Here is a 26084-nt window from a genome sequence, read left to right on the forward strand (position 1 = left end):
ATGAACATCCAACATGCCATTACTTTACAACATGACTTTTGTTTTGTTTTTAAGAAACACAAAGACTTCAATATCAATAAACTTTTAATAAATAGTTTCTCAATTAGTTCCTAATATTTACAGCCGGTTCACCATTCACATATACGGTTTCTATTCTTTTAGAGCACATTTTAGGCACAAATTAATTGGCTTTTTTCAGAGGCAAACACCAGATTTCTTTGCAAGTTAGTGGCTAGTGGAGAGGAGTGAATCTGCAGGTACAAAACATTGAAGAGAACCATTGCTTCAGTTCCTTAATAAGATATTCCACAGAAAAAAATCCATTCAAGTTTGGTCATACAGATGAATGCAAAAACATGAAAGAAATCCTTCACTCCATTTTAAGTAAGATTTTCAAAGAACGGAAATGGTCCGAAATGTTAGCTTAAAACCAATTCACAATGACTAAGCCTGTGAAACATCTTGTAAATTTGTCCTGAAAACAGTAATAAAAAAAGAAAAAGTATACAAATAGCAGGAACTGAAATACAGAAATGAATAAAAAAACACACACACACACACACACACACACACACACACACACACACACACACACACACACACACACACACACACACACACACACACACACACACACACACACACACACACACAGACACAGAGACAGACAGACAGAAATAAAGTCATAGGTATGGCACCTAAAACCAAATAAACAGATTGGTTTAAAAAAACAAAAGCGATCTGAATGCACTTGAGGTTTTTTATGGAAAATTAAGCTTTCATTTTGAGAGATCTGATAAAAGTACTCAAAGTTTGTCTCACCAGAAAGAAAGAAAAAAGCACCGCAAATAGAAATCAGCCACAGAATCAGGGGAGGTCTAAAATAACAACGACGTGCCGGAAAAAGCTCAGCTCTAATAGAAATACCACGTTGAGAGACTAGCATAATACCACAGAACTTTGTAACCTTGTACATCCTACAATATAGCAGCATGTGTGATATTAATCGACTGGATCTAGCGGAGCTCATCCAATCACCGTTCCGCCTACGTCAGTGCTCGCGGTAAATATGACAACTAATGCGCACCGTCAGTAAACTCGTAATCCTGCAAGCCTGTCATATGGTGGCAGTATTGACGTTCACAGGGAGCTCCGACTGCGATGAAAGCAAACCAAATATGCGCAGGCTCTTAAAAAGAGCGATACGATTGACCCTTCTCAGAGCGACGTCGTCATCTGGGTTTGGTGATTGCGATAAAAAGTCCCTTAAAGGCAACTTTATCTCCCCCTGTACGCATTTTGACACAATGTAAATGTAGAGAAGGTACAAGTGATTTGATCAAAAACATGACAGATCTGCGTGAATTGATGCAGATGACCTTCTTTCTTGTCTTTTCTTGATTGCTTTTCCTCAAAAAAACAAAACAAAAGGGACACGTTCTTCTCCAGAAGTGCCTTTCGATCAGTTAAGTACAAAACCAAGAGGAACCAGTAAGAAAGCAGCACATCAAAAGTTAGCCTGTGACGACACGACAGACATGTTCCCTATTATTACAGTTACCAGGTCTTTATGACAAGGAACATTTACATTGTTGAAAATCTGAAAGGGAGAAAAAACAAAACTATGTAACAGTAAAAATGAGGAAAACCTTCACCAAGTCCGTCATCACAAGGGCGTCTGCTTGAATTCTCCTCACTTGTGCAAGACAAGATGTCCTTCGCTCCTCTTCCTGTTCCTCAGGGCCAAGGTTCAGCTCCCGGTTGGCCCAGTTCCGCACTTGTAAAGTGTGCTTTGGCTCCTGCGGCTCATGTTATTGAGCTGCGGGGGGAACAGGACAGGGTGTGTAAGAAGGTGTGAGGGGTTTGGGGTGGGTGCCCGTCCCCCCTCATCAGTGTGGTTATACGCTGCTGTCCTCCAGTAAAGGCTCCTTGCCCTCGCATGGTCCGCCTTGAGAGCTGTGTGAGTGGCTCTGTGCGCCGTTGTTGTGCTTCTTGTAGCTGCCGGGCCGCAGGTTGAGGCCGTTGTGCTCTGGGATGAAAAGGGCCACCAGCAGAGACAGCAGCACCGAACAGGCCCCGAACAGGAACGGAGGGCCGGGGATGATGGCACTCTGAGGAGCAGACACTGAGATGTTTGTATATGTGGTGTGAAAGGGCAAAAGATGCACAATGGACCCTTTTCACATTTCTGGGTTTCTCATTAGTGGAAGTCATCATAGTTAGGTAAACTTAGAGCACAGTGAATGGGAGAGTAGAACAAATAGTATTTTTTTTTCATAACCCTATTTGGTGTAATAATAATAATAAAAACAGTAATAAAACTCCACGAGTTTTCAAGACTTAGACAGAGAAAAAAGAAAAATAAAATAGTGTGAGACGGCAGCCAGAAGAGTGAACATCAAATTTACTGTCCCGCCTATTGACACTGCATTTAAAACGCCTCATACAAGCAAGTAATTCGTTTTTTGCAGTTTGATGCATCGATTATAAAATACATATATAAATGCATATAAATGTGCATAGGTTTAAAAGAATAAAACCTAAATATTAAAAACTTAAGGATTTAAATGTTGATGTCTCATAATGACTTGATGACTATATCGTAACAGTCTTGTGAAAAGGGTCAATATTGGATTTTAAACAAATTTTCACCGATAAGTGATGCTGCGTCCGAAATCGCCTACTACTCGTGTAGGTACTACATTTGAATTCACTACACAACTGTTAGAAAAGTACATTCTATATAGTATGAATGAAAGTAAAATGAATGTACTGCATCTGCCATTCATCATTATCATGTGACCTACCCTGTAAGTTCAGTCATTTCACTCCCATTCATGAATTCGCTCACGTGGCATCATGGGATCACGTAGCCTCCATCGAATGCACGCTAAAGAAACTCACCAGTAGCAGCAGGGTACTTCTCGCCTACACCTTTTCGAATATTGTGAACATACTACTCTGTCCACATATTGTTTTTAACATACTATATGGTATAGAAGATTGGGATATTCTGTATATGGTATGGAAGCACCGCGTGTATTTCTTTTGTTTCTGTTTCGGGGAAAGTGATACTTTGCCCTAGCAAGCAAACAAACGAACAAGCAAATGTACAAACATACAAACGAGCGAACGAATGAGCAAACCTTTATATTTATTTTTTTATAATCAGTAATTGTTGACACAAACATGAAGGTCTGAAAGTAAAGGGACAGTTTAACCAAAAATGAAAATTTCGTCATCATTTACTAACCCTTTAATTGTTTCAAACCGGTTGACTTTTCTGTGGTTGAAAAAAAATTTTTGTTTTTTGAAGAAAGCTGGAAACCGGCAAACTTTCTTTTCCATAGTATATATTTTTTTGTATTTTAAATCCATTGTTTTACATAGTGGGCATTGGGACTTGAAGAGGCTGCTGCTCATGCTAGACTAGTGACTGTCAGTAAACACAGCTAAATAACTCCATTAACATGAACTTCAATCACAATACAGGCAAATATTCATTAATATACAAAGAATGATCTGTTGACCTGATCTTATTTTTAGCACTCCTAACTGCATGACATTCCTCACCTCATCTGTGGGATTGGCCATGTTGGGTTTGACACCCTTTTCTGGACTCTCTGCAGGGTCCATTTCACTGAGCTCCACGTGAAACAGGTAGAAGACGAAGCCATAGAGCGCTGGACCGAGACCATTGCACAGTCCTCTGATTCCTGTGATCATCCCCTGAACCACACCTGACCCAGACACAGAGACATGCTTTTTTGCCATCATATATTGACAAGGGTAAACATTACTACTTGATATTATCATTTATTAGTAACCACCATTTAAAAGTTTTTTGGGGTAAAAACTTTTATTCAGAAAGGATTCTTTAAACGGATTAAAAATGACAGCAAATAATTGTTACAAAAAGTTTTGTTTTTTTACATCCATTTAAGATCTATTAAATTTTTTATTAGAACAACTGTAATTTGCAAAAAATTATAAAACAGAATCACAAGCACAGCTCTTTTCAATATGCATCACGATATATTTTTAAACATTATTAAAACATATACAAATACACAGATTTTTAAAAATTATTTCCCAACATTTATATTTTGCTGTATTGCTGGTAATAAACATTCAAAAACATCTTACAGGCGTGAAACTGGACAGTAGTGTATGCATTTAAAATTATTTTAATGTAATATATATTAGCAGATAATCATTTCTGATTGCTTAGAAACAGCCGATGATCAATGAGGATTACATCCTGTCAATCAAAAGAGGGCAATAAGGCACTATATTCATGTGTGTGTAAAAGCGGTGTCTCTTGTGTAAAATAACTCTGAATTGGGCAACATTGGTAACAACAGCTGTTTAGAAGCTCAACAAATATTGTGAAGTTAAAACTGCTAAATCTCAACACAACTGATCTGACTTTGCACCTTAAGTGTAGAGGACATTTAAGGGTTTGTAAAAGCAATAAACGTTCAGTAGTTGTAATATAAATCAACTTTCTAAAATGGAATCAAGCTTTTATTTGCAAACATTTCAAAATTCCTGTATTCATTTATAAACGGTAGAAAAGGCAGAAGCAGCAAAACAATCTGCATTGCCAGATGTCACAAGATAATCTACTACCATGTCTGCTGAGAAATTTAATATCAGTTCATCAATAATTATATGCAACTATAATTAATACAAACTGATAATAATTAATTAATGTTCATAAATATTCTACTATAAGCCAGAACATGAAAATAATGAATCTACTCAGAATTAAATCAATTAATTAATTCTTAATCAGTGACTATCAGAATTCAGAGCACTGCACCACTAATAACAATAATAATAATAATTATTATTATTACTATTATCATGGCATGGCATGAACTTTTTTTAATCCCCTGCCACTGTGGCTAGTAGTTTTCCAACATTACTAGGCATCGCCATTATCAATAGCAACAATGTTGTTGTTTGGAATATATACTTTATATGCATAAATATGACTTTGACATGATAAAATTACTTGATTTAGATTGTGTTTTCCACATGCCTCCTCATTTCACTTTTTGTGTGTTGTGTATGAGCTTGCTCAATAAGCATGAGCAAATGGGTCATAGATTCATAGTGCTGTATTACAATTAGTATTTATTTTGCTTGACTTTTCAGAGCTCAAAATAAAGGATTTACCAAATTTATCTGACCACACCAAACATAAATAATTATTTCTTAGCCACAAATTTTAAATGTGTCAAAATAAGCAAAATATAGCTGTATACTACGCTTTTTATGTGACAAAACATTTCTTAAAAAAAACAATTGACATTTAAAAAATAATTATTGTCATGTATCTACAATATGCACAGGAATCTGTTCTGGCTAAAGGTGCACAAGAATCAATTTTTGTCCAGTCTATTTCAAAGTAAACCGATCATACCAGTTGTGTTTTCAGGCACGGTTGCTTTGCACAAGTAAACGGGAGCAGGCATGCTTTTTAACATCACATCACCTCTGCACTCGAGTGATAATACTCATTTGGTACTCATCTTCTTTCTTTTGCTCGCGCAAACGATTATTTGAGTTAATCGTGCTGCTTCTCGATTTTAAGATGGCATTTTGGCATATTGGGCCATATTTATTATTGAACCCTGCTTTTATAATATAAAAAGTTCTTTTCAACCAGCCAAAGTGGCTATTAGAGATGGCTGTCTAACCCACCACTGCTGAAATCTACCCGCATTTGGCAAGCTGGTGGTTGTTAATGTCAAGCCCTGATTATTATTATTATTATCATTACTGAACAGCTTATGAAGGTCAGCCTGTCATTGTTCTGTTAATAATGACTATTTGACTTTACAATATCCTGCTTACATAATGGCTATCAAATCTAAAAAATAGATAGATATTAAAATCAAAGTCGAACTGGTATTTTTTATATGCAAGAAGACCACTGAATAATACATTGGATATTAAATGCTTTGTTGCAATGAATCAAAATATTCCAGGACTTTTTGTAGGAACATAATCAGACGGGAGTTTTGTTTGTTGCCAATGTTACTGTAGTGTGACTGTGTGTGTGTCTTACCTTGCTGATCAGGGTCTGCGTTGCGGGACACAATGGCACTGATTGCTGGGAAGGTGATGCTGGACATGGCAGCAACGGCACCAGCAGCCCACATCATCCTTAAATACACAATTTTCACCACAGCTTTAACTGTATTCTGCAGTTTTGACTTCCTATGGCTTTACAAACAATCTGCTTCAGTTTACGTGGATGTGTAACTGGTTTCAAGAACATGTGCTGATCCAAAACACACAAACTGCAGAGGTCATGTTTACTTGTCTGTTTGAAATCCAGCCAAGAGACACAGACAGATAACTTGATGCATGTAATGCCATGACAAAACAGGTCATGTAAGCAGGACAAACTATCATTAATCAATGTTTCAGGAAAATATAAAGCTGTAAAACGTCTTATTCAAGCACTTTAAGACGAAACACAACAGTCAAATTAGTTTCTTATCAACAAACCAGTAACACAATAACACAAAATTTTGTTCATTCTGAAGTCTTTTTTTATCTGCTAGAAAATTTTCAGTTAAATTAGGTAATTTCTCATGCCCATTTGCTGATCTCACTTCTGGCCTCCCTCAAGGCTCAGTCGTATTATATTTTTTCATTATATATGCTTCTGCTATGCTTATCTACCTTCAGATCCCCCCGTGCGCGAAATCTTGGTGTAATTCTTGAGGAGTCAATAAAACTAAACAAACAGATCAGTTCGGTTATTGGCTCCAGTTTTTATCAACTCCGCTTGCTGTCTAAAGTCAAACATTTCTTAAATCCCACCACACTAGAGACTGCTGTCCACGCTTTTATTACATCACAGTTAGACTACTGCAACGCACCTTACTGTGGCTTTTCAAAATCTCACATTTCTCACTCTCAGTTGGTCCAAAATGCTGCTCCCAGATTTATTCGTAATAGCAGGAAATAGGACCACATTACTCCTCATCTAAGGGGCCTCCTTTGGCTGCCCATCCAAATCAGAATTGAGAATAGAGAATCAGAATAGAGGGGACAGAGCTTTCTCTGTGGCGGGTCCTCAGTTATGGAACACCTTGCCCCTTGAAATTAAAATGGCTACATCTCTGTTTATTTTTAAATCTCTCCTAAAAACGTACCCATTTAGCAAGTCTTTTAAATATTATTTTAATAGTCCTTTCTACCGCTACATTTCTTAATTTTTTCAGTCGTTTCTCTTGTTTTATTTTTACGTTTTTTAATTTGTCTTTTTATTTTACATTGTCTTATGTACAGCACTTTGTTCAGTTGTGACTGGTTTTAAATGTGCATTTTAAATAAATTAACCTGAAGTTGAAGTCTAATTTTAAAGTAAACATCCAGCAAAAACTCTCACTCCAGTTCATGCCTGTCAAAATCAATTACAATGCATATTTTTGAAAGCCGTTTCTAAACCTTAACTTCACCCAATGTTCAGATGTTTGTGCTAGAAAAGTAAGCATGTATAATTAAATGATGCCACAGTTCCAAATATAAACATTACATTGAGAATTGCAATTGTATTGCATGTTTTCTAAAACATTGTGATCAATTAAGGAAGTAACTATTAATTAACTTATTTTACCCTGATCCCCTGCAGTGTCTTGCCTTGGAGGGATTAAAACCCCACAATATGAATAATTTCCTCAACAATCAAATCAGAGACTGTGAACTGAAAAGCCTCATGTCTAATAAAGAGTCTGCTGCCCTCTGCTGGGCTTCTAGATGATGAACTCACCAGGGCTGAGAGCCAAAGCCATACCAGGCCAGCTGTAGGATCTGAAAGCCGAGGCCTAACAGGATAGTGTTCTTATTCCCTATGGAGCGCATCAGGATCCCCAGGACAACCGTCTGCACACAGAGATGAACCATTACAACCAAATGATGACCGGTTTTCTTTTACAACCCAAAGCCTGAAGCACAGTGAGTAAATTAGCAAGAATGAACACATGCTGTGCTGCTCCGAGGCATGCCGTACAAACTTACAATGCAAGAAAAGAGACTGGAAACAAACCTGAGCCAAGATGGACAGGATTCCCACAACTGCAATGAACGCAGCAACTGTTTCTGATGTAAATCCAATGACCTGGGAATTCAAAACAAAAGAGAAGGATTATAATAGGTTTTTTTAATAGCTAACTAAAACCAAAAACACATGTTTATTTGTAATAAATTAAATATTAACTGAAAAGTTTGAAAATATTTCTTGTTTTTCTCTAGCTGTATTTAAGAAATGCTTCAATGCTCAACTCTATTTTTGAAAATAGTCTGGCAGGAGCACTTTTAGCTCAGCTTAGCGTAGATCATTAACAATAACATTGCACCTGTCCTTTCACTTTACATCAGCCTTAGTACACAATATAACTACAAAAGTGTCAAGGTTTAAATTGGAAAAGTATTGAAACCATTTGGCCATTTTTGAATAAGATGCTAATGGTCTATTCAGGTTCAATGATCTATACTAAGCTAATCTAATCCCGATAATCAGCAGAATAGACTCAAACCCAACTTCCTTACTCAAGGGGAAAGTGTAAAATGAGGAAGTGTGAAATTTAATTTTCATTAAAAGTAAAGTTTTACTTAAAAAAAGAAAACAGATGTGAAAATAAATTACTTGCATAATTACTTCATTAAAAACCATTTTATTTATAATAAATAAATAATAATAACAAATTGTGTGTATGTATGTATATATATATATATATATATATATATATATATATATATATATATATATATATATATATAAATCACTTAAAAGGTTTTAACGTGATTTCAGCATGCTTTATAAAGGATTATAGTGTTTAATTACATTTCTAATGTTTCTAATATTTCTTTAACATTTCTTAATCAAGTTGTCATTTAAGTTTTATCTTTGTTTTGTTCCAGTAAAAACAAAGTCATGAAATCTGTGCTGTCTCCCAATTTAAAATCAGCTTAATTTCTGAGCGTAGATGGAAAATAAAACTGTTACACAATCTTTCTAGGAAACAGCAGTGTTTATATGCAGATTCATGTCGGAGCGCATGCAGCTTACAAAAACCACAAAAACACTCCGAAACAAAAGGCCTTCTGCAAAGCACTTGCACTTCAAATACTGCAGAAGCTAAGTGACATCAAATCACATGACTATCCCAGGCAGTTAGAACAGTTCTTTGTACTATTTGCTTGAAGGGTGAGGGAGTGTGTGAAAAATGACTCACAGATACATGGCTTGCTTTTTGGGGTATTTGCTTAAGCTACAAGTAGGTTTGGGTGTTTGCATACTCATGACATCTGCAGCAAGCAGTAACAGCAACAACAGTATTCATGCCATGAGTCGTCATGACACTGGACTTTTAGTGACACTATAGAGTAAGGTTCCAGTAGTATATGTTAGTTTATATATTTGCCAACATGAAAAAACAATAAACAATACATTTATTACAGTATTTATTCATATTTAGTAACATTAGTTAATGAAAAAAAAACAGCTATTGTTTGTCAGTTCTTTTTAACTCTCTTTCCAAAACTTTTTAATAATGCATTAATAATAATAATAATAATAATAATTTTAATAATGCATTAGTAAATGTTGAAGTATGATTAATATATATTGTACAAGTATTGTACATTATTAGTTGATCTTAGTAAATACATTAAACAACATGAACCTTTTTGCATGGTGTGACCAAATGTCTAACTCATTCATTCATTCATTTTCTTGTCGGCTTAAGGCTGATTTATACTTCTGCGTCAAACACCGGCGTATGCTACGGCGCTGACGCATAGCCCTTCGCCGTGGCCATCGCCGTCACTGACGTGCACCTTTCAAAAAATGTAACTACACGTCGCAACGACACGTAGCGTAAGCTCCGTGATTGGTCGGGTTGGTAGCGCTGACGAGTCTGGGCGGGACCGAGAGCCCTGAGAATGGCGCGACGCCGCGCGAGCGATTATTTACAAGTGTGGAGTACCATGAAGGAGCTCCGGATGGAAAGTTTTGTTTTGTTTTTACCTTATAGTTAAAGTTGTTGCACGTCCGCCGGTTCCTGCCTCTAAATGAGCGAGTTTGAGCCACTTGTACATCCCGGAAGTGTTCAGGAAATGCAAAAAAGTAGCGAAGAAACTCGACACAGGGGAACATTTACACCTCACTGCCAACTAGCGTTTCGGAAGTGTTAATGCAGACCGACAGAGACAGCGCGCAGAAGTATAAATGCACAGCCACGCGTGTTGCCTGCGCCGTGGGTTACGCCGGTCACCTGACGCAGAAGTATAAATCAGGCTTTATTCCCTTTATTAATCTGGGGTCGCCACAGCAGAATAAACCGCCAACTTATCCAGCAAGTTTTTACGCAGCGGATGCCCTTCCAGCCGCAACCCATCTCTGGGAAACATCCACACATACACACTCATACACTACGGACAATTTAGCTTACCAAATTCACCTGAACTGCATGTCTTTGGACTGTGGGGGAAACCTGAGCACCCGGAGGAAACCTACGCGAACGCAGGGAGAACATGCAAACTCCACACAGAAACGCAAACTGAGCAGAGGCTCGAACCAGCGACCTTCTTACTGTGAGGTGAACGTGCTAAAATGTGTAACTTTGTACTTTAATTTAAAATGTAAAAAATTTGGGCATCACGTTGGCGCAGGTTTTCCTTCAGATTTTCACTTTTTCATTTAATAAAATGAGAAAAAAAGGCTAAAAAGAATAGAAAAATAAAAAGTAATAAAATACAAATAGTTGTTTACATTGTTTTGAACCGTTTAACGTTCTAATAAATTCTGTTATGTAGCATTCCAATAAAAGGGATTATAAATAACTCCAATATAAGAGAAAAAACCAAGTTAAAAAAAATATGAAGGCAAGTAAACAATCGGTTATAAACAAATAAAGTCAATTACAAACAATGACATTTTATCTTTGCCATGATGACAGTAAATAATATTTTAATAGATGTTTTTCAAGACACTTCTATACAGCTTAAAGTGACATTTAAAGGCTTAACTAGATTAATTAGGTTAACTAGGCAGGTTAGGGTAATTAGGCAAATTATTGTATAACGATGGTTTGTTCTGTAGACTATCGAAAAAATAAAAACTTAAAACGGGCTAATAAATTTGACCTTAAAATTTTTTTTAAATTAGAAACTGCTTTTATTCTAGCTGAAATAAAACAAACAAGACTTTCTTCAGAAGAAAAAATATTATCAGACATACTGTGAAAATTTTATTGCTTTGTTAAACATCAGTTGGGAAATAATAAAAAAAAAATCAAAAGGGGGGCTAATAATTCTGATTGCAACTGTATATCAAAATATCAACAGTTTTGACAATGCCACGACATAAAAAAAAAAGTTCTAGTTGTGTGATGTGTAAAGGTATGCGTGTTGTACCTGTCTGAGATAGAGGAAGAAGCTAGAGTACTGTCCCGCCTCAGGCAGGTAGGACAGGAAGACTGTGATGCAGATGAGGAGAACTGTGGAGTCCTGGCCCACCTTACGTAAAGACTGCAAACAACAAACACAAAGAGAGCATTAGACACTGAAAGAGAATGAGTAGGCACTAGCACAGCAACGTGATTCTTTTAATAAATGACGAACAGCATCTTTGCCATCCTTCAAATGTCAGCTGCTCCACGCCAGCTCACTGTTCTTCTTTCAGGAAGGATATTCACAGTGGTTGTGATGCGAGTCAACAGGGCAACCAAAGATCAAACATGCAAATGGCATTTTTAGATAGGAAATTAAATATTTAAAAATGAAAATAAGAAACACTAAAATAACAATAAATATTATAATAACAGTAAGCAACAGTAATAGTGGTATCATCATTTTTTTTATAAAATACAATAATAAAATATATTAATAAAATAATGCTACAATAGGCAATTATATACTGTATACAGCTGAAATAAAAACTATTAGTCCTCCAGTTATTTTTTTATTTTTCAAATATTTCCCAAATGTTGTTTAACAGAGCAAGAAATTTTCCACAGTATTTCTGTAAAAAAAGTCTAACTTGTTTTATTTCGGCTAGAATAAAGCATTTTAAAGAAAAAATAAAAAAACATTTTAAGGTCAATATTATTAGCCTCGTTAGGATATTTTTTTCAATTGTCTACAGAGCAAATTACTTTCATACAATCATTTGTCTAATTACCCTAACTTGCCTAATTAAATGTACTAACCTAGTTATCTAAATGAACAAATAAATAAATAAAAACAAACACAAACTACAATATTACTAGAACATTTTTAAGTCTTATTCCAGTAGTAATAGTTACATTCATTTGGCCAAAAATATAATCAAAAAGTAAAATTGCAAAATATCTAAATTAATTCTAATAATTAAAACAGCATTTTTAGATCAGTTTTTTTTTACTTTTACTAAGTAATGTTCCAAAAGATTTAAACAAATGAGAATTTAAACAAATATTACTCCCACCCCTAAACTTTAAACAAGATGAAATTATATTATCCAAAAATTATATAAAAAAATTAAATAAAAATAAAAATGTAAAAAAATATATTTAAAAAAAATGTATGAAAAAGTTTAAAAATAAAAAACCTGTACAGAATACACATGTAACTTGATATCCCAATATTACAAACATTAATCCTCAGGTTTTTATGCAATGTACTTAATTATATTTGCTGGATTTGGTCAATGGTTAAGATTAATACTCAAAACTGTGCTTAATAAGTTTTTTTTTTTTCAGGAAGTCAAATCTGAAAAAACAAACAAAACTAACTTAATCTTTCTGAATGATGTATATTATATATATTAAAGCAAACCTAAAATAACTGACTAATCAGTTAATCAATCACCAATCATTAAATTTTTAAGCTGGACCACCAATCAGGAGCACTCAGTCTGATGATGTGACAAAATACGACAAGGTCATCTTATCATAATGACTGCATCTTCACAGGCATCATAGACTCACAGCGAATGGATCTGCCTGCTCCCAGGAAATAGGAGCTCCCCAAGAGGCTGGTCTCATCTTCTCAGGCAGAGACTCCGGAACCGCCACCAGGATGAAGCAGATGTCCAGCAGAGCAATAGCCGTGGCGAGGATCACCACTAGAGTGTCTCCGTACACCTCAGACAGATACGCCCCGATCGCCGGACTGGTGACCAGACTGGCTGCGAATGTGGCTGATACCTGTGAAAGAAGATCAGAATCTTCAGACCACGAAGAAAACATTCATTGACGTAATTAACACCATTTCTAATTTGAAGAGCAATAGAGGAAACTGCAGATGGCTGTCAAAATAACAGGAAACCAATGTACTACGAATAGAGAAATTGTTCTTGCACCTACAGCTGTTGTATAATTCAGAGTTTCGACATGCTTCTGCTCACCAGGCCATACGCTGTGCTCCTCTCATGCTCCTGCGTGATATCAGCCACATACGCGAAGATCACAGAGAATGTGACCGCAAACACTCCAGACATGGAGATAACTGCAAAATACCACCTGTAGGATTAGACAGAGAGAATGAGTAGATGGAAAACATCAGACTAAGTTCACAGTAAAGCATTCAGAATAATTGAGATAAGCAAAAAAAATAAAAATAAATAAAAAAACTTTAAAACAAACATATGAAATATGAGAGTTTAAAACAACATATTAGATTTTTGCAATACAAGTTACAATGATATGATAAAGTAACTATATTAAATACTAAACAGCAAGAGGTAGAACTATTTTATATACAATTTCACATTTTATAAACAGTAAAAATACATTTAACAAAAAATAATTTTATTTAACTTTTCTTATAAAATTTTCACCTTTATTACAAGTGTTGGAGTTTTATTTTTTATTTTTTTTTACTATATTTACTTTAGTTTTGATTGGTGGTTGAGTGTTCTATATAATAATAAAATAATTATTATATATTAGCAGAGCTTCTCACAGGTTTGAAATATTCTTGAGGTGGCAGCCGAATTGAAACACACCATTTACCCACATCACATAAATAGTTAACGATATGCAATAAAACATATTTTAATTAAACATTAATTGTATTTATTATGACACTTTTATAGACTGTATTTTAATGCGTTAAAGTAAAAAAAGAAAGACTGTTGAAATAAAAACAAATCAACTATTTCTCTTTTTATGCTATTGAGGAGCCATGTGCACACACTCTCTCTCTTTCAAATTCAAAGCAAACCTGAATACCAAGGCACTTTAGATGCGTTTACAAAATAGCCTATGTAATATATTAACATTATTACAAGTATTAAAATAATCAGCAAATAAGCAATAATGACAGAAAATGAATAAAAACAGACGATATCTCTAAAAATGATCGTAATTACAAGAATAAAACCTGTAGATTATTTAAATAAGGCAAATGTGTTGATTTACTACTGGTGTACATATATTTTGCAGCCGGTTTAGACCAGTCATTTGGTCCTTTTCGAGTATTAGTAAAGTTTAGTCATTTAGATAAAAAAAAAAAATATGTAAAGGCCGGACTAATTTAAGTCACAAAAAAAAGTGGGTTTGCAGAGCACGTGAGACTGTGAGAGTGTTGACAGTTTCTTATGCACAGAGAACTAAACGGGTAAATGAGAAAAGATTTTCCACTACTTAATCGATCGCAGATGTTGGGTTATATTGGGTCGATACAAAATAAAAAAATAAATAAATAAATAAAAACTTGGGTGGACGTTAATATACCTGGGGGGCCCCCAATATGTAATTATATATATATATATATATATATATATATATATATATATATATATATATATAAACATAAGGCATTTCAACAATACAAACTAATAATATAAACCAATATAAACTGCTAAAGGTTCTTAATATTACAGTTTTATGTAGTATTTACATTTATTAGTTGAGAATTGGCATATCTGTAATTAAACAAGGTACACTATGCACGATTATCAGGAAAAATGCCTTTATTTTTGTATTAACAATATAATTATAAAAGTGCAAAAAAATTAAACCACTTAAAATCTTCAGGCGACATGATTTTTGGGCAGATCTGTTCCAAAAAAACCTTTAAAGAGTAGTCAATAAAATAATCCTATACAGCTTGAAGTTGTAGGTCCTGTACATTTGAGGTCCTGTCAGTGTGATGTGCGTGTCTGCTTTGGTCTTGATTTCAGAGGCTCTCACCATGGGCTGATCTTCATGAGCGGGATGGGGGCGCAGGTGAAGAACACCGTGAGCAGCAGGAAGGACTTCCGACCCCACACATCTGACAAAGCACCAATTAATGGAGCACTCAAGAAAGACAGCAAGCCCTGAGTAAACAAAAAAAACACAGAAACCCTTTAAATTACACATTTCTTTTGGTCACGAGGGCTTTGCAGAGCCTATTGAGATCTCTTTATGTCACAGCAAAAGCTTGGATCACATCTTGTTTATAAATCGGTTTTAAATGAGTACATTCTGTTTCCACTTCACTGTATTTAAGGGCATCGCTGTGTGACCAGGGTTTATCATGAATAAACATGGCAACAATAAGTGTATCCAGCTCCAGTCGCGGCTCTTATCTCGTTGAACATTGGGAAGGGAAAAGTGAACGGCTGGAGTCAATGTCCTACCTTGACTCCATGAATAAGTCCGTTCATCAGGAATGTGTGCTGGGGGAATGTCTGACGTAAGACCTAATACAAAAACACAAACACACGCATAAGTGAATGCTGCAAAGAGATCATCTTTGGGTATAGAATAACTACAGAATGACAAATGATTAACAAGCTTCACTCCATAGTAGAGCATCAAATAAGAGGTGCTATTTGTTTGTGTAATGGAACATCTGGCAACTGGGCGATATGTGAAAAATATTTCACACAGATTTGGCTTGCAGTTCAGAAGCAACATCATGAATATTATAACGCACTTAAAAAAACAGATAGCATCTTGATTCTGCTTGGGTGATCCACATTATTGTTTATTTTTTTACAAATCAACAAAACAAACTGATTCTAGTAGTTTAATAAAGTATTGAGTGTTCCCTGCTAGCCTATTTACTTCCTTCACCTTTATTCTTTAGTCCCTATAAGTCAACAAAAAATTTTCATGCACAAGATATGTCTGTGTGGGTGGGTGTGTGTAGTGTGAAGTCCATGCTTTCTGAAGTGCTGTGTTATTATTTTAACCCTCTGTTTTTAGGTGGGATATTATGCTATGTCTTTAAATGACGTTTTTAAAGGCACTCTGATTTATTCTTCCGAGTAACATTTTGTAAATGCACTCAAAATGTTTTTGCTGTTTGTTCTTTCTACTTTAAAATAAACAATTCCTTTTGAGCAAAACTTAATTGTTTTATATTCAGTCTACTTAAATTTGCAAAAACAATTAAGTTAACTTAATTGATTTGTGTTGGAACGCATGGAGGAATTGTGTGGAAGCCAACATTTTTACTTTGTAATTTATACTGTATAAATAAAAAAAAAAATCTATTTGCTATAATTATTATTTATTGCCATATTGGTGCATATAAATAAACTCATAATTACTTCTATAAAAAAGGGTTAAACATGATTACATAGCACAAATCTGTAGAAGATTTTTGATTTTGTTTTCGATTCGGTTGAAATTACATTAGTCTGATGAAAGAAGAAACTTAAAATTACTTTTCATCCATTTCCTACATTAAAGAAATATTACAACGGTTTAAAAACATTTATAGCATAGAACGCCAAATAACATGAGCAAGAGACAAAGCTAAGTTTGCACTATGGTTCAACATTTAAACAGTTTTCCTAGGTAAATGATGAGTCATATGTTATTGTTATTCTTTTTTTTAAAACAACCACAAGCACAAAATATGTTGTTGTTTTGACTGAGCAACCTATAATAAATGTACAAGGCAAGACTTGAGAGACATTTGCAATTGAAGGAAAATACAAGCCTCTAAAAGAAGCACTGATTCTCACAGCTTGATTAATCATTAAACACACAGTTTACAATAGTGTCAATGTTTTACATAAGTGTAATCCAAATAAAGATAACTTTTCTCATAACCAGGAAACAAATCAATTAACCTGCATACAAACTCAAAGACACCATTTTCAGTTTAAACAGGTCAACATTACATACAGGGCATATTTCACATTAAAATATACAATTTAATGTTTAATTTTGCCTTTTATGTGCCACCATTAACTACTAACTGTAGCCTGAGGCAGTTACTAAATTACTGCAACTGAACATTTGGAACATGCTAAAGAAAAGAGAAAATAATACGCAAATTATTTTTTTACATTTCCTGCAAAATCATTCTGCTGGTTGGATTCATGTAATGAGAAAAACAGAAAACTTGATTCTCATACTTTATCAGTAAATGTTAATAGATTGAAAATGTAAACAACTGAAACTAAAAAAAAGAAGAAAATATTTATACATTTATTTTTAAAAATGTGGAGTCAAAATGTCCACATATTTAGTGTTGAATCTTGACCGGTCCTGTGTTTTAAAGTCCACATGAACCGGAATCTGCGACCGTTTTTTTTCTTTTTTTTATTGTGACTAGAGGTGTGAACCTACACTGGTCTCACGTTTCGGTTACAATTATCATGCCATCGATGCAGTTCCATTTGATACCTCGGTGCACTGATGATGCTTTCCATACACAATTTTAGATTTTACTTCACAGCACTATAATTATTGTATGAAAATGAATAGATATTATTTGTAATAAAATTTTGTTCTTTAATACAAGCAGTCCGATATATGTACTGTACCTTATAAAAAAAACCTGTACCTTTACATGCACAGAACCTCATGATCATTTATAGCAAAGAAACAAAAGTAAATATCCCCCTCGCTGAGTTCTTACACCCCTATGATTGGCCATGTGCTCAACAGGCTTAAAGGCTGTGGTTGGCTCTAGTGCTCTGGTGCTGTACACCGATGAGTGATACTGATAAACGGCAGCGGCAAGCACAGCTCATCCATAATAGACGCGTTGGAGAAAACTTACTCTGCAGACACACGTTAGTGTCAGTGACTACGTTTACATGGACTCCAATAACTCAATTTTAATGCGATTAAGACAATACTCTGACTAAGAGCCTACCATGTAAACCACAATTTTTTATTAATTTAATCTAACTGTCATCTAACAGTAGAATGCCTTGAGTGATTGACAGCTAATATGAACCAATACAGTGGCAGGGAAGAGTGATTCAGCATGTTTTTAGAGAAAAAAAAATAAATAAATTTGAAACAGGTCGCACTACCCCCAATTATTTGCAGTCGCATAAATGCTCCCATATATATTATGAGGTCGCATAGATTCATTTTCAGATGCATATGCGACTAAAATGGTCGCAATTTCGAGTCTGCATAGTAAGCTACAGCAATATAGTGCATAAGAGATAAATAATGTCAGTACATAAAAACTGGTTGTGATTATTACTGAACCGATACCAAATTGTCCGCGTCTGCATAGCAGTGCACTGAAGAAACAATTAATTTTACAACCCTTAAAATATAACGCAGTTCCTAGAGAAATGGAACATTAAATGAGAAAACAGTGGGCGTGACTTGTTTTTTCTACTGCAATCTGATTGGATATACTAAAGTGGGCATTTTATTCAGAAATATAGGGAAATGGGTTTTAGAAGAGCTCAGACACCTCCTCACCACCATTTCTGTTTACATTTACATTTACATTTAGTCATTTAGCAGACGCTTTTATCCAAAGCGACTTACAAATGAGGACAAGGAAGCAATTTACACAACCAAGAGCAACAATGAATAAGTACTAAAGGCAAGTTTCAGGTCTGTAAAGTCTAAGAAGGGAAGTGTTAGTAGTTTTTTTTTTTTTTTTTTTTTTTTTGTACAATTAGTGTGATATTCAAAGAGGCAATTGCAGCTTAGGAAGTGAAGTGGAGACTTGTGACTTGTTTGTCGTCAAAACTGACAGCTGAAAAGGCTTAGTTAAGTATGTTAACCACGCCAAGTTCCTAAAAATCACAATCTGAGAATTGAAACAAACAGGAAGTGCATTTTCAGATTTTATTTTTAGATTACAAGGATTTTTTTTCTTCTTAAATGACATGCACAGATGAATTGTTCACCAAAAACTAGCAATGTGAGCTAACAAAAAAAAATAAATAAATAAAAAATAAAAAAAAAAATCACATGGTTTGTTTTAATGCATAAAATAACAATAAATAAAAAAGGAAACATTTGTATTGTGCAAGATCAGACAACTCTTGAATGTTTTATTCGTACTTCGTACAAAATAACTGGTGTTTATTTACCCATTTTTCTTTTTCGTTTACTTACTGTTGTTATTTTTTCCCTGATTAAAAAAAAAGATGTTCGTACTTTAAACAAAATAACCAATTCCAATACATTTGCCTTTATAGGATTTAAATATAAACAAATTTGCTCTATAACACTTGGTTCCCCACTCTAAACACCAAAATGAATGCTGTGAACAGACTGTTCCTTCCCACTGTTTGGAGAGGAAAAACAAAGCATGTGAACACACATTTCACCTGCTGTGTTAATTTGATATGTTAAGGGGCAGTGCAGCAGAGCTGGATTGCATTGTCTGAAAGAGCAGAACTGTGGTGCTCACTGAGATGTTAGCCAAGACTTGTCAGTACAGTGTTGAGCTGGAAGGGTTTGTTAGGCTCATTAGTGCTTCAGTATCAGCGGCTACTAATCAAATAAAAGGCCAGAGCAAAGAGCACCGAGGCGACTCTCTGGCTCAACTGCACACAGTAAATGCAAATCCTCCTCCCACACTAGCAAATGAGGACAACAAGTGGTCAATTAATTCATATACAAGACATAGACTATTAAAATTAAGCCACCATCAAAAATTAAAAATAAAAAGATAAGCATAAAAGCAAGTCAAAATGTTCCGATACTTTGTGTTGAATCTTAATCGGTACTATGTGTAAATGTAAAAAATAATAAGAAATAAAAGTGAAAGCTTTTGTATTGTGCAAGATCAGGCAACTTTTGAATGTTTTTCCTTATTATTTAGGCAATTTGATAATTCATCACTCCATATAATTAGTGTTGTCAGGTTTTAGTGTTTAAACATTTCAAAAATAATAATAATAACCATTTCATTTCATTCTGCTAAATTAACAGACTATGGTAACAAAACAAATGGCAATATTTGCTATTACTGATGTGATAACAGATAAATTTTAGTACAGCAAATCTCTAGAAATAATTCAGCTAAACAAACAATAAACATGGAAATACATTATCCCTGATATTAATAAAAGCTAGATTAAATTATTTTTTTCATCTTACATTTACATTACCCTTCATATGTTTAAACTAACTATATTTTTCATTAACATTTGTTAAATATTTCACTAAGTTTTTAAAGGAGGACCCATTATGTCCTTTTTCAAGATGTAAAATACGTCTCTGATGTCCCTAAAAAGTGTATATGTGATGTTTTAGCTCAAATATCTTACAAATAATGTTTAATAACTCTTTGAAATAGCCCCTTTTAGGCCTTGATCCTAATTGTGCCATTTTTGGTACTGTTGCTTTAAATTCAAATGAGATTGTGCTTCCAGATCTCTTTAAAAAAGTGGGTGGAGCTACAAATGCCTGTGTCAGCATAGTGGCAGATTTAAAAACAAGAGTATCATCCTCTACTACTTGAAGAAAAGATAGGCGAAGTTTTCCACCTCTGAAGCCATTACAAAGGGACAACGTCAACCCAAGTGTTTCTGCGTTCTTTTCATGAAGTATGATCATAAAAAGTAACATTAATAAATGTTTACTATTAGGTGGTTATATTTACAGACTGTTGCCACACAGTTTTGCCTAAACCACTTAAAGTGATTTTGCTATAATAGGTCCTCTAAAATTAATTAAATAAAGCACAGAGCAGTGACTTCTTTTACAAAATTAAAAACAAACTTTTAATACCCCAAACTTAACGATACACTGAGTGCATATATAGATCTGACCAAATACACATTTAAATGCACATATTTAAATGAATTGAACTTGGATTGGGCAAGTGAGAATTAACACTCCACAACAATTCATGAATTATTCAAAAAAAAAAATGTATAAAAAAAAAGAAAAAAGAACACCAAGCACACTTTTCACATGCCATGTAAATCATAAAGAAATAACAGCTTCAAATCAGAGCCACTCATCTCTCTGAAGAAAAAACATTTTGCAAACAGCACAATGAAGCATGCTGTTGTTGTACTGCATACAGCAACAGTAATAGTATTATGCAGGCCACAATTAAAACTTATCACTAGGGCTGCACAATAACATGGAGGGGAAAAAAAAAAAGAATCGTTATTATAATAACAGTACATGCAGTTTGCGGACTGCAGAGAAGTGGGAGGAATCACATTTATTTTATGTCCCAAGCATTTACGTGTTACATGCATAGGTTGTTTTCCAAATCTGATCAATCAGAGCCTAACTATTTTTGTACCTGCCTGTCCATAAGGTGCTTATATGCTATTGGCTAGACCAGGGGTGCTCAAACTTGGTGCTGGGAGCCAGTGTCCTGCATATTTCAGTTCCAACCACAAATAGACACACCTGAACCAGCTAGTCAAGCTCCTTCTAGGTATACTAGAAACTTCCAGGCAGGTATGTTGAAGGAAGTTAAAGCTAAACTCTGCAGTAAACCATCCCTCCAAAACCAAAGCTGAGTCCCAAATGACACACTCTACACTATGCACTTATGCACTTACACATTTAACAGCCTAGTATATGTATGTAGTTTCATCCTAAATGGAACTTTAATGGATTTTCTTAACCAAGTGAAAATTCAAACCATTTCCCAGATGATGTTTGACGGTTGCCAAATTAGTGAAATAAATTACAAAACTACCAAATAATACCTGCCTTGAGTATAACCGCATTCACCATCATGAGGGGCTGTAATTACTCTCATTGGAGAATTTTGCTTTCACACTCCAAAATAAAGTAATCCAACATCATTTGCAGATAGCTCCGCCCCTTCCGCTATGTGGACAAGCAGTGGCCATTGAGTGTGTGACATGTCCTTCAATCCACACTTCTTTTTAATGGATAAAAATGTTCAGCATCCGGATATCTAAAGTGCACTTATTATTCTTTTAGAGTTTTCAGTGTGAACGCACAATTTACACTATTTATGCTACAAAATGGAGTAGAATAGTGGATAAGTATGTGATTTGGGACGCACTTCGTGTTAGGGCTCCCCTTGGCTAAACCAACCCTGAAGCAGGTCGCACACCAGAAGCGCCGCGACACGGCGCGTACATGACAGTTTAAAGTATCACACACCAGACGCGCACATTCGAATGAAATTTAACATGAAACTAATCAGATGGCGCTCTGTGGCGCGGCTGAAAAATGAACTGCGTCCTGAGCCGTCGCCGGGCGCCACCGACTTGCGTTGTCGGTGTGTGTATCCTGATAGAAACCTATGTTTAGAATTCTAAAATACATGGCGCTGCGCAGCAGGAACAAAGTGTCTCGGAGCAAAATTAAAAATAAACACTAACACCATGAGTATTAATACAAAAATAGTGAATAGAAATACGATTATCTGCCATTCATAGTGTTTTAAAGTGTTTTTAAAAAGATCACACCACAAAAATCTATTAAATCCTGAATTAAAGTTAATTAGATAATAAAAGTACGAATTGCCTGTTTATTTCAGTATGATCACGACATTTAATTCTCTAATATGCTTTAGTGCAACAAATATCACATATTTTCCCAGTATCACTCAGCCCTACTTGGCACCATGTTAAAAAGTAGAAATCACAGGTTCAGCATCATTTACAACCATGTGGCCTGAGAAACCCTCCGGTCAGCCTTCAGAATAAAAAGGTCATTATTAGCATGCCGCCGTTTGATGTTGTTCTAATACTGCTGGGTCCATTATGCCTGGCTGACACAATGCATTTTTCACGAATGAAAACTGAGTGCATCATCTTGCCCTTTCCATTTGATCAGTATTAATTTATTCATACATTTGTACAAGGCTCCTCAGGCCCAGGCAATGGGAAATATCACTCCTTGATATGGACACAAAAGCAATTGAGGATGAATGCAAACATTCATGGCTCATAATTCACTCTGTTCTGAAAGCAAGAATGAGGGCAATGAGGAGTAAAACTGGTTTACCGCAAGCATGGGAGTGGTGAGAAGTCCCCAGGCGAAGAACTCCAGGAAAATAACCACCACCGCATGGTAGACACTAGGCTCTCCAATGCCCTGTGGCTAAACAAGCAATGCCAAACACAGGAAGAAGTAATGTGAACGTTTAAAGAAGAAAACAAATGAGATGGGACATTATACACATTACAGACTGAGCAAATGTCAATTTTATACACAAGATGCTTTTATTACAGGCATTAAATAAACAATATTATGGTATGCAAGAGCCAAAAGAGCCAACAGTTCTAGACTTCTTATCACACACTTATTTGCTCTTATCTAATACACTGCTAAAGCTTTTACTTTTGGAAAACAAATATCAGATGGATGTCTGCCTCTAAGTCAACCTACAATAACCTTATTGTGCACACATGGAAAGTGACTTCATGGTACACAGGTATAAATGTTAACGCAACATCACGCTACACACATTTAATCTTTCTGTTCGGTCTGCAATGCATTTGTAAATACAGTATGGTGAATAGGGATATGATCAACCATTCTAGATCCATTATGCTAAACCTTCAAATTGATTCCGAGAGTTTCAAGCTAATCACTATGATTTTAAATACTGCAAATGATTAAAAAGCACTGGTTATGTGCAGCATGCTGCTGTGGTGGTCATGGAGGAGTAGAAAACATGAGACTGATTCCTGTGATGCTCCAGGGACAGACGAGTCTCGCTGATGTACAGCTTCTCCATCGACTAGACTGCAGCTCTGCACAAGACATTTGGCCATAGGAGAAATGGTCATGCCCAACTGAGCCTGGTTTCTCTAGAGTTTTTTTTTAATTCTTCACTTTCGCCAATTGGTGATTTTTTTTTTTCCTTGCCGCTGTCGCCACTGGCTTGCACGGTTCTGGATCTGTAGAGCTGCGCATCGATAGATTTGCTCTTCAGTGTTTGTACTCTCAGTAGTGATTGTTAAACCACACTGAACTGAGCTAAACTGAACTTAAACACTGAAAACTGGACTGACATGGTTTCAATTTACTGTGATCTTTTATGTGAAGCTGCTTTGACACAATCTACATTGTAAAAGCTCTATACAAATAAAGGTGAATTGAATTAATTTGGTATAGTGTAAAACCCTCCTACATAAACGGACTCAAAAAACATGTAGTCTTTTTTAAATTACAGATTCGATGGATGAATGCTTACTTTCATAGAGAACACATAATTTAGTTTGGTAAAAAACAGATCATTCATCTGCACTTAACTATTAACCTGGGGTTTCCCAACTCGAATGGAGGATGTTTGTGAAAAGCTCATCAGTAATTGATTTAAAAAAAATAAATTATCTATTTAAAGTGGAATACTGATTTATTTGATCAAACATAACATATCAATTCCAAATCACAGAATTGTACCAATATTTCATTCCCAAAATTTGACTTTGTTCTTTGTGTCCAGGTGTCTCAGCAGTAGAAATACAAGGTGCACCTGTTGGCCAATTTCCATATGTCCCTTGTGGGCTTATTAGAACATTTATCAACAACAACAACAAAAAAGGATTTAAATGATTTTAAGTTTAAAAGCACACAATTATTTATGAAAAAGCCTTTTCTACTAAATTAGTTCAGTAAAGTATTTATTGTACTCTGAAAAAAAAACTAAACATTTGATTATGTACAAGAAAACAGCTCAATAAGTACCTTTTACTAAAACAATAACAGCCTTTTATTATTAAGCTAACGCCAATGTGTCAATTAAAAGATTGGTTCATCAGTTATAAAATGTAAAATCGGCAAATATGTCTTTGTGGCTGAATTATTGGTGCATCTTTAATTTCAGGAGGACATTAATTAACTTTAATAAAAAAAAGAACATGCAAACGTGATAATAAGTTATTAATATGAAATCTCACTATATACTTAAATAAGCATTTTACTTTTATATTTTCTAATAGCTAATTTGTTATTACAGCATCCAAAATTACAAAATACACTATCAATCAACAAAACGGCATGAAAACACACCAATGTCAATAATACAGGGGTTTAGCAAGGTGTCTCCCAAAATAACAGTGGAGCCAAAGAACACAAATAGAATTAACGTTAATGGCGTGAATACATCAGTTGATTCCTCAAGACAACATTTTAAAGGCCATCGACTGTCTTTAATTTTTCTTTTTTTGTGCTCAATCGACTTCTCGTTTTAAAAGGTTTTACAATGAAATCAACACAAAAACACGTCACTCTTATGAAGCACACATCCGTAGAGCTGTCAAACAGAACAGATGTCATGAAAAGCATGATGGGACACTCACTTCTATCACTAAAGACACGTAAAGAAGATTTATCCTACATCATTTATTCATTATCCTAATTTCATCTTTCTGGTTTAACTTCCAAGTAATTGCTTTGATATACAAACGCAAGCCATCATCGATGTGGCTGGCTTTCTCGCCAGCTGGCTGCTTGTTTTCACTGTTGGCTCACTAATTAATCCATTGTCTCTCACAGAATTCCGCTCACTTCACCTTATAAAAAAGATATACAAGTTTACATCATGAACTAAATTAAATCACAACCAGGTGTGTGACAGGTTGTCACTTAATGAGTTGTTACAGCTCATCTTGTGAAAACACTGGCTTAGCTTGCTAGCCCTAACTAGCATATGGCTAACAGCCACAGAGAAATGTTTTACTCACAGTGCCTCCATCTTTAATGATGATTTTCTTTGCTAGAAGAATGCTGCGGTTCAGCCGCTTTTTCTTCTTTTTCTCTCCAGTCATCGTTAACTTATATCCATTCTTGTTTGTGGGAGCTGGACCCGCGAGGTGTGGCTAAATATCACACTTTACCGTTAGCATCCACGCTAGGATATGCGACTTCCTGTCCTTCTCATCGTTGTGGAGAGTTCAGCCCATGTTT

General features: G+C 35.1%; 1 protein-coding gene and 1 long non-coding RNA gene across 4 annotated transcripts in view; one reads left to right on the forward strand and one right to left on the reverse strand.

The window, feature by feature from the left end:
* Positions 1-66: 66 nt before the first annotated feature.
* Positions 67-26037, reverse strand: slc71a1-2 (solute carrier family 71 member 1-2). 3 transcript variants are annotated; one of them, NM_199584.1, is given in 13 exon segments: positions 67-544; positions 631-2111; positions 3574-3740; positions 6080-6177; positions 7796-7908; positions 8072-8143; positions 11443-11556; positions 12996-13214; positions 13415-13529; positions 15204-15331; positions 15635-15697; positions 23175-23270; positions 25862-26005. In NM_199584.1, coding segments are annotated over 12 exon segments (1482 nt in total). In that variant the 5' UTR covers positions 25946-26005; the 3' UTR covers positions 67-544; positions 631-1898.
* The window catches only part of LOC147846431 (uncharacterized), a 59260-nt gene continuing 38927 nt past the window's right edge, over positions 5752-26084 (forward strand). Inside the window, exon 1 of the long non-coding RNA XR_015478747.1 lies at positions 5752-5919. This is a non-coding gene — a long non-coding RNA (uncharacterized LOC147846431). The remainder of the gene's footprint in view (positions 5920-26084) is intronic.

This window comes from Danio rerio, chromosome 2 (genome assembly GCF_052040795.2).
Source record: "Danio rerio strain M-AB ecotype USA chromosome 2, GRCz13ab, whole genome shotgun sequence".
Lineage (NCBI taxonomy): Eukaryota > Metazoa > Chordata > Actinopteri > Cypriniformes > Danionidae > Danio > Danio rerio.

Excerpts from the sequence above, each read along its gene's own strand:
- slc71a1-2 (XM_087238798.1), bottom strand. The coding sequence starts at position 25,945 with ATGACTGGAGAGAAAAAGAAGAAAAAGCGGCTGAACCGCAGCATTCTT. Across the intron at positions 15,332-15,634 it reads GACTTATTCATGGAGTCAAG|GGCTTGCTGTCTTTCTTGAG; the intron begins GTAGGACATTGA and ends TTGTTTACTCAG. Across the intron at positions 8,144-11,442 it reads TCTTCCTCTATCTCAGACAG|GTCATTGGATTTACATCAGA; the intron begins GTACAACACGCA and ends TTGAATTCCCAG.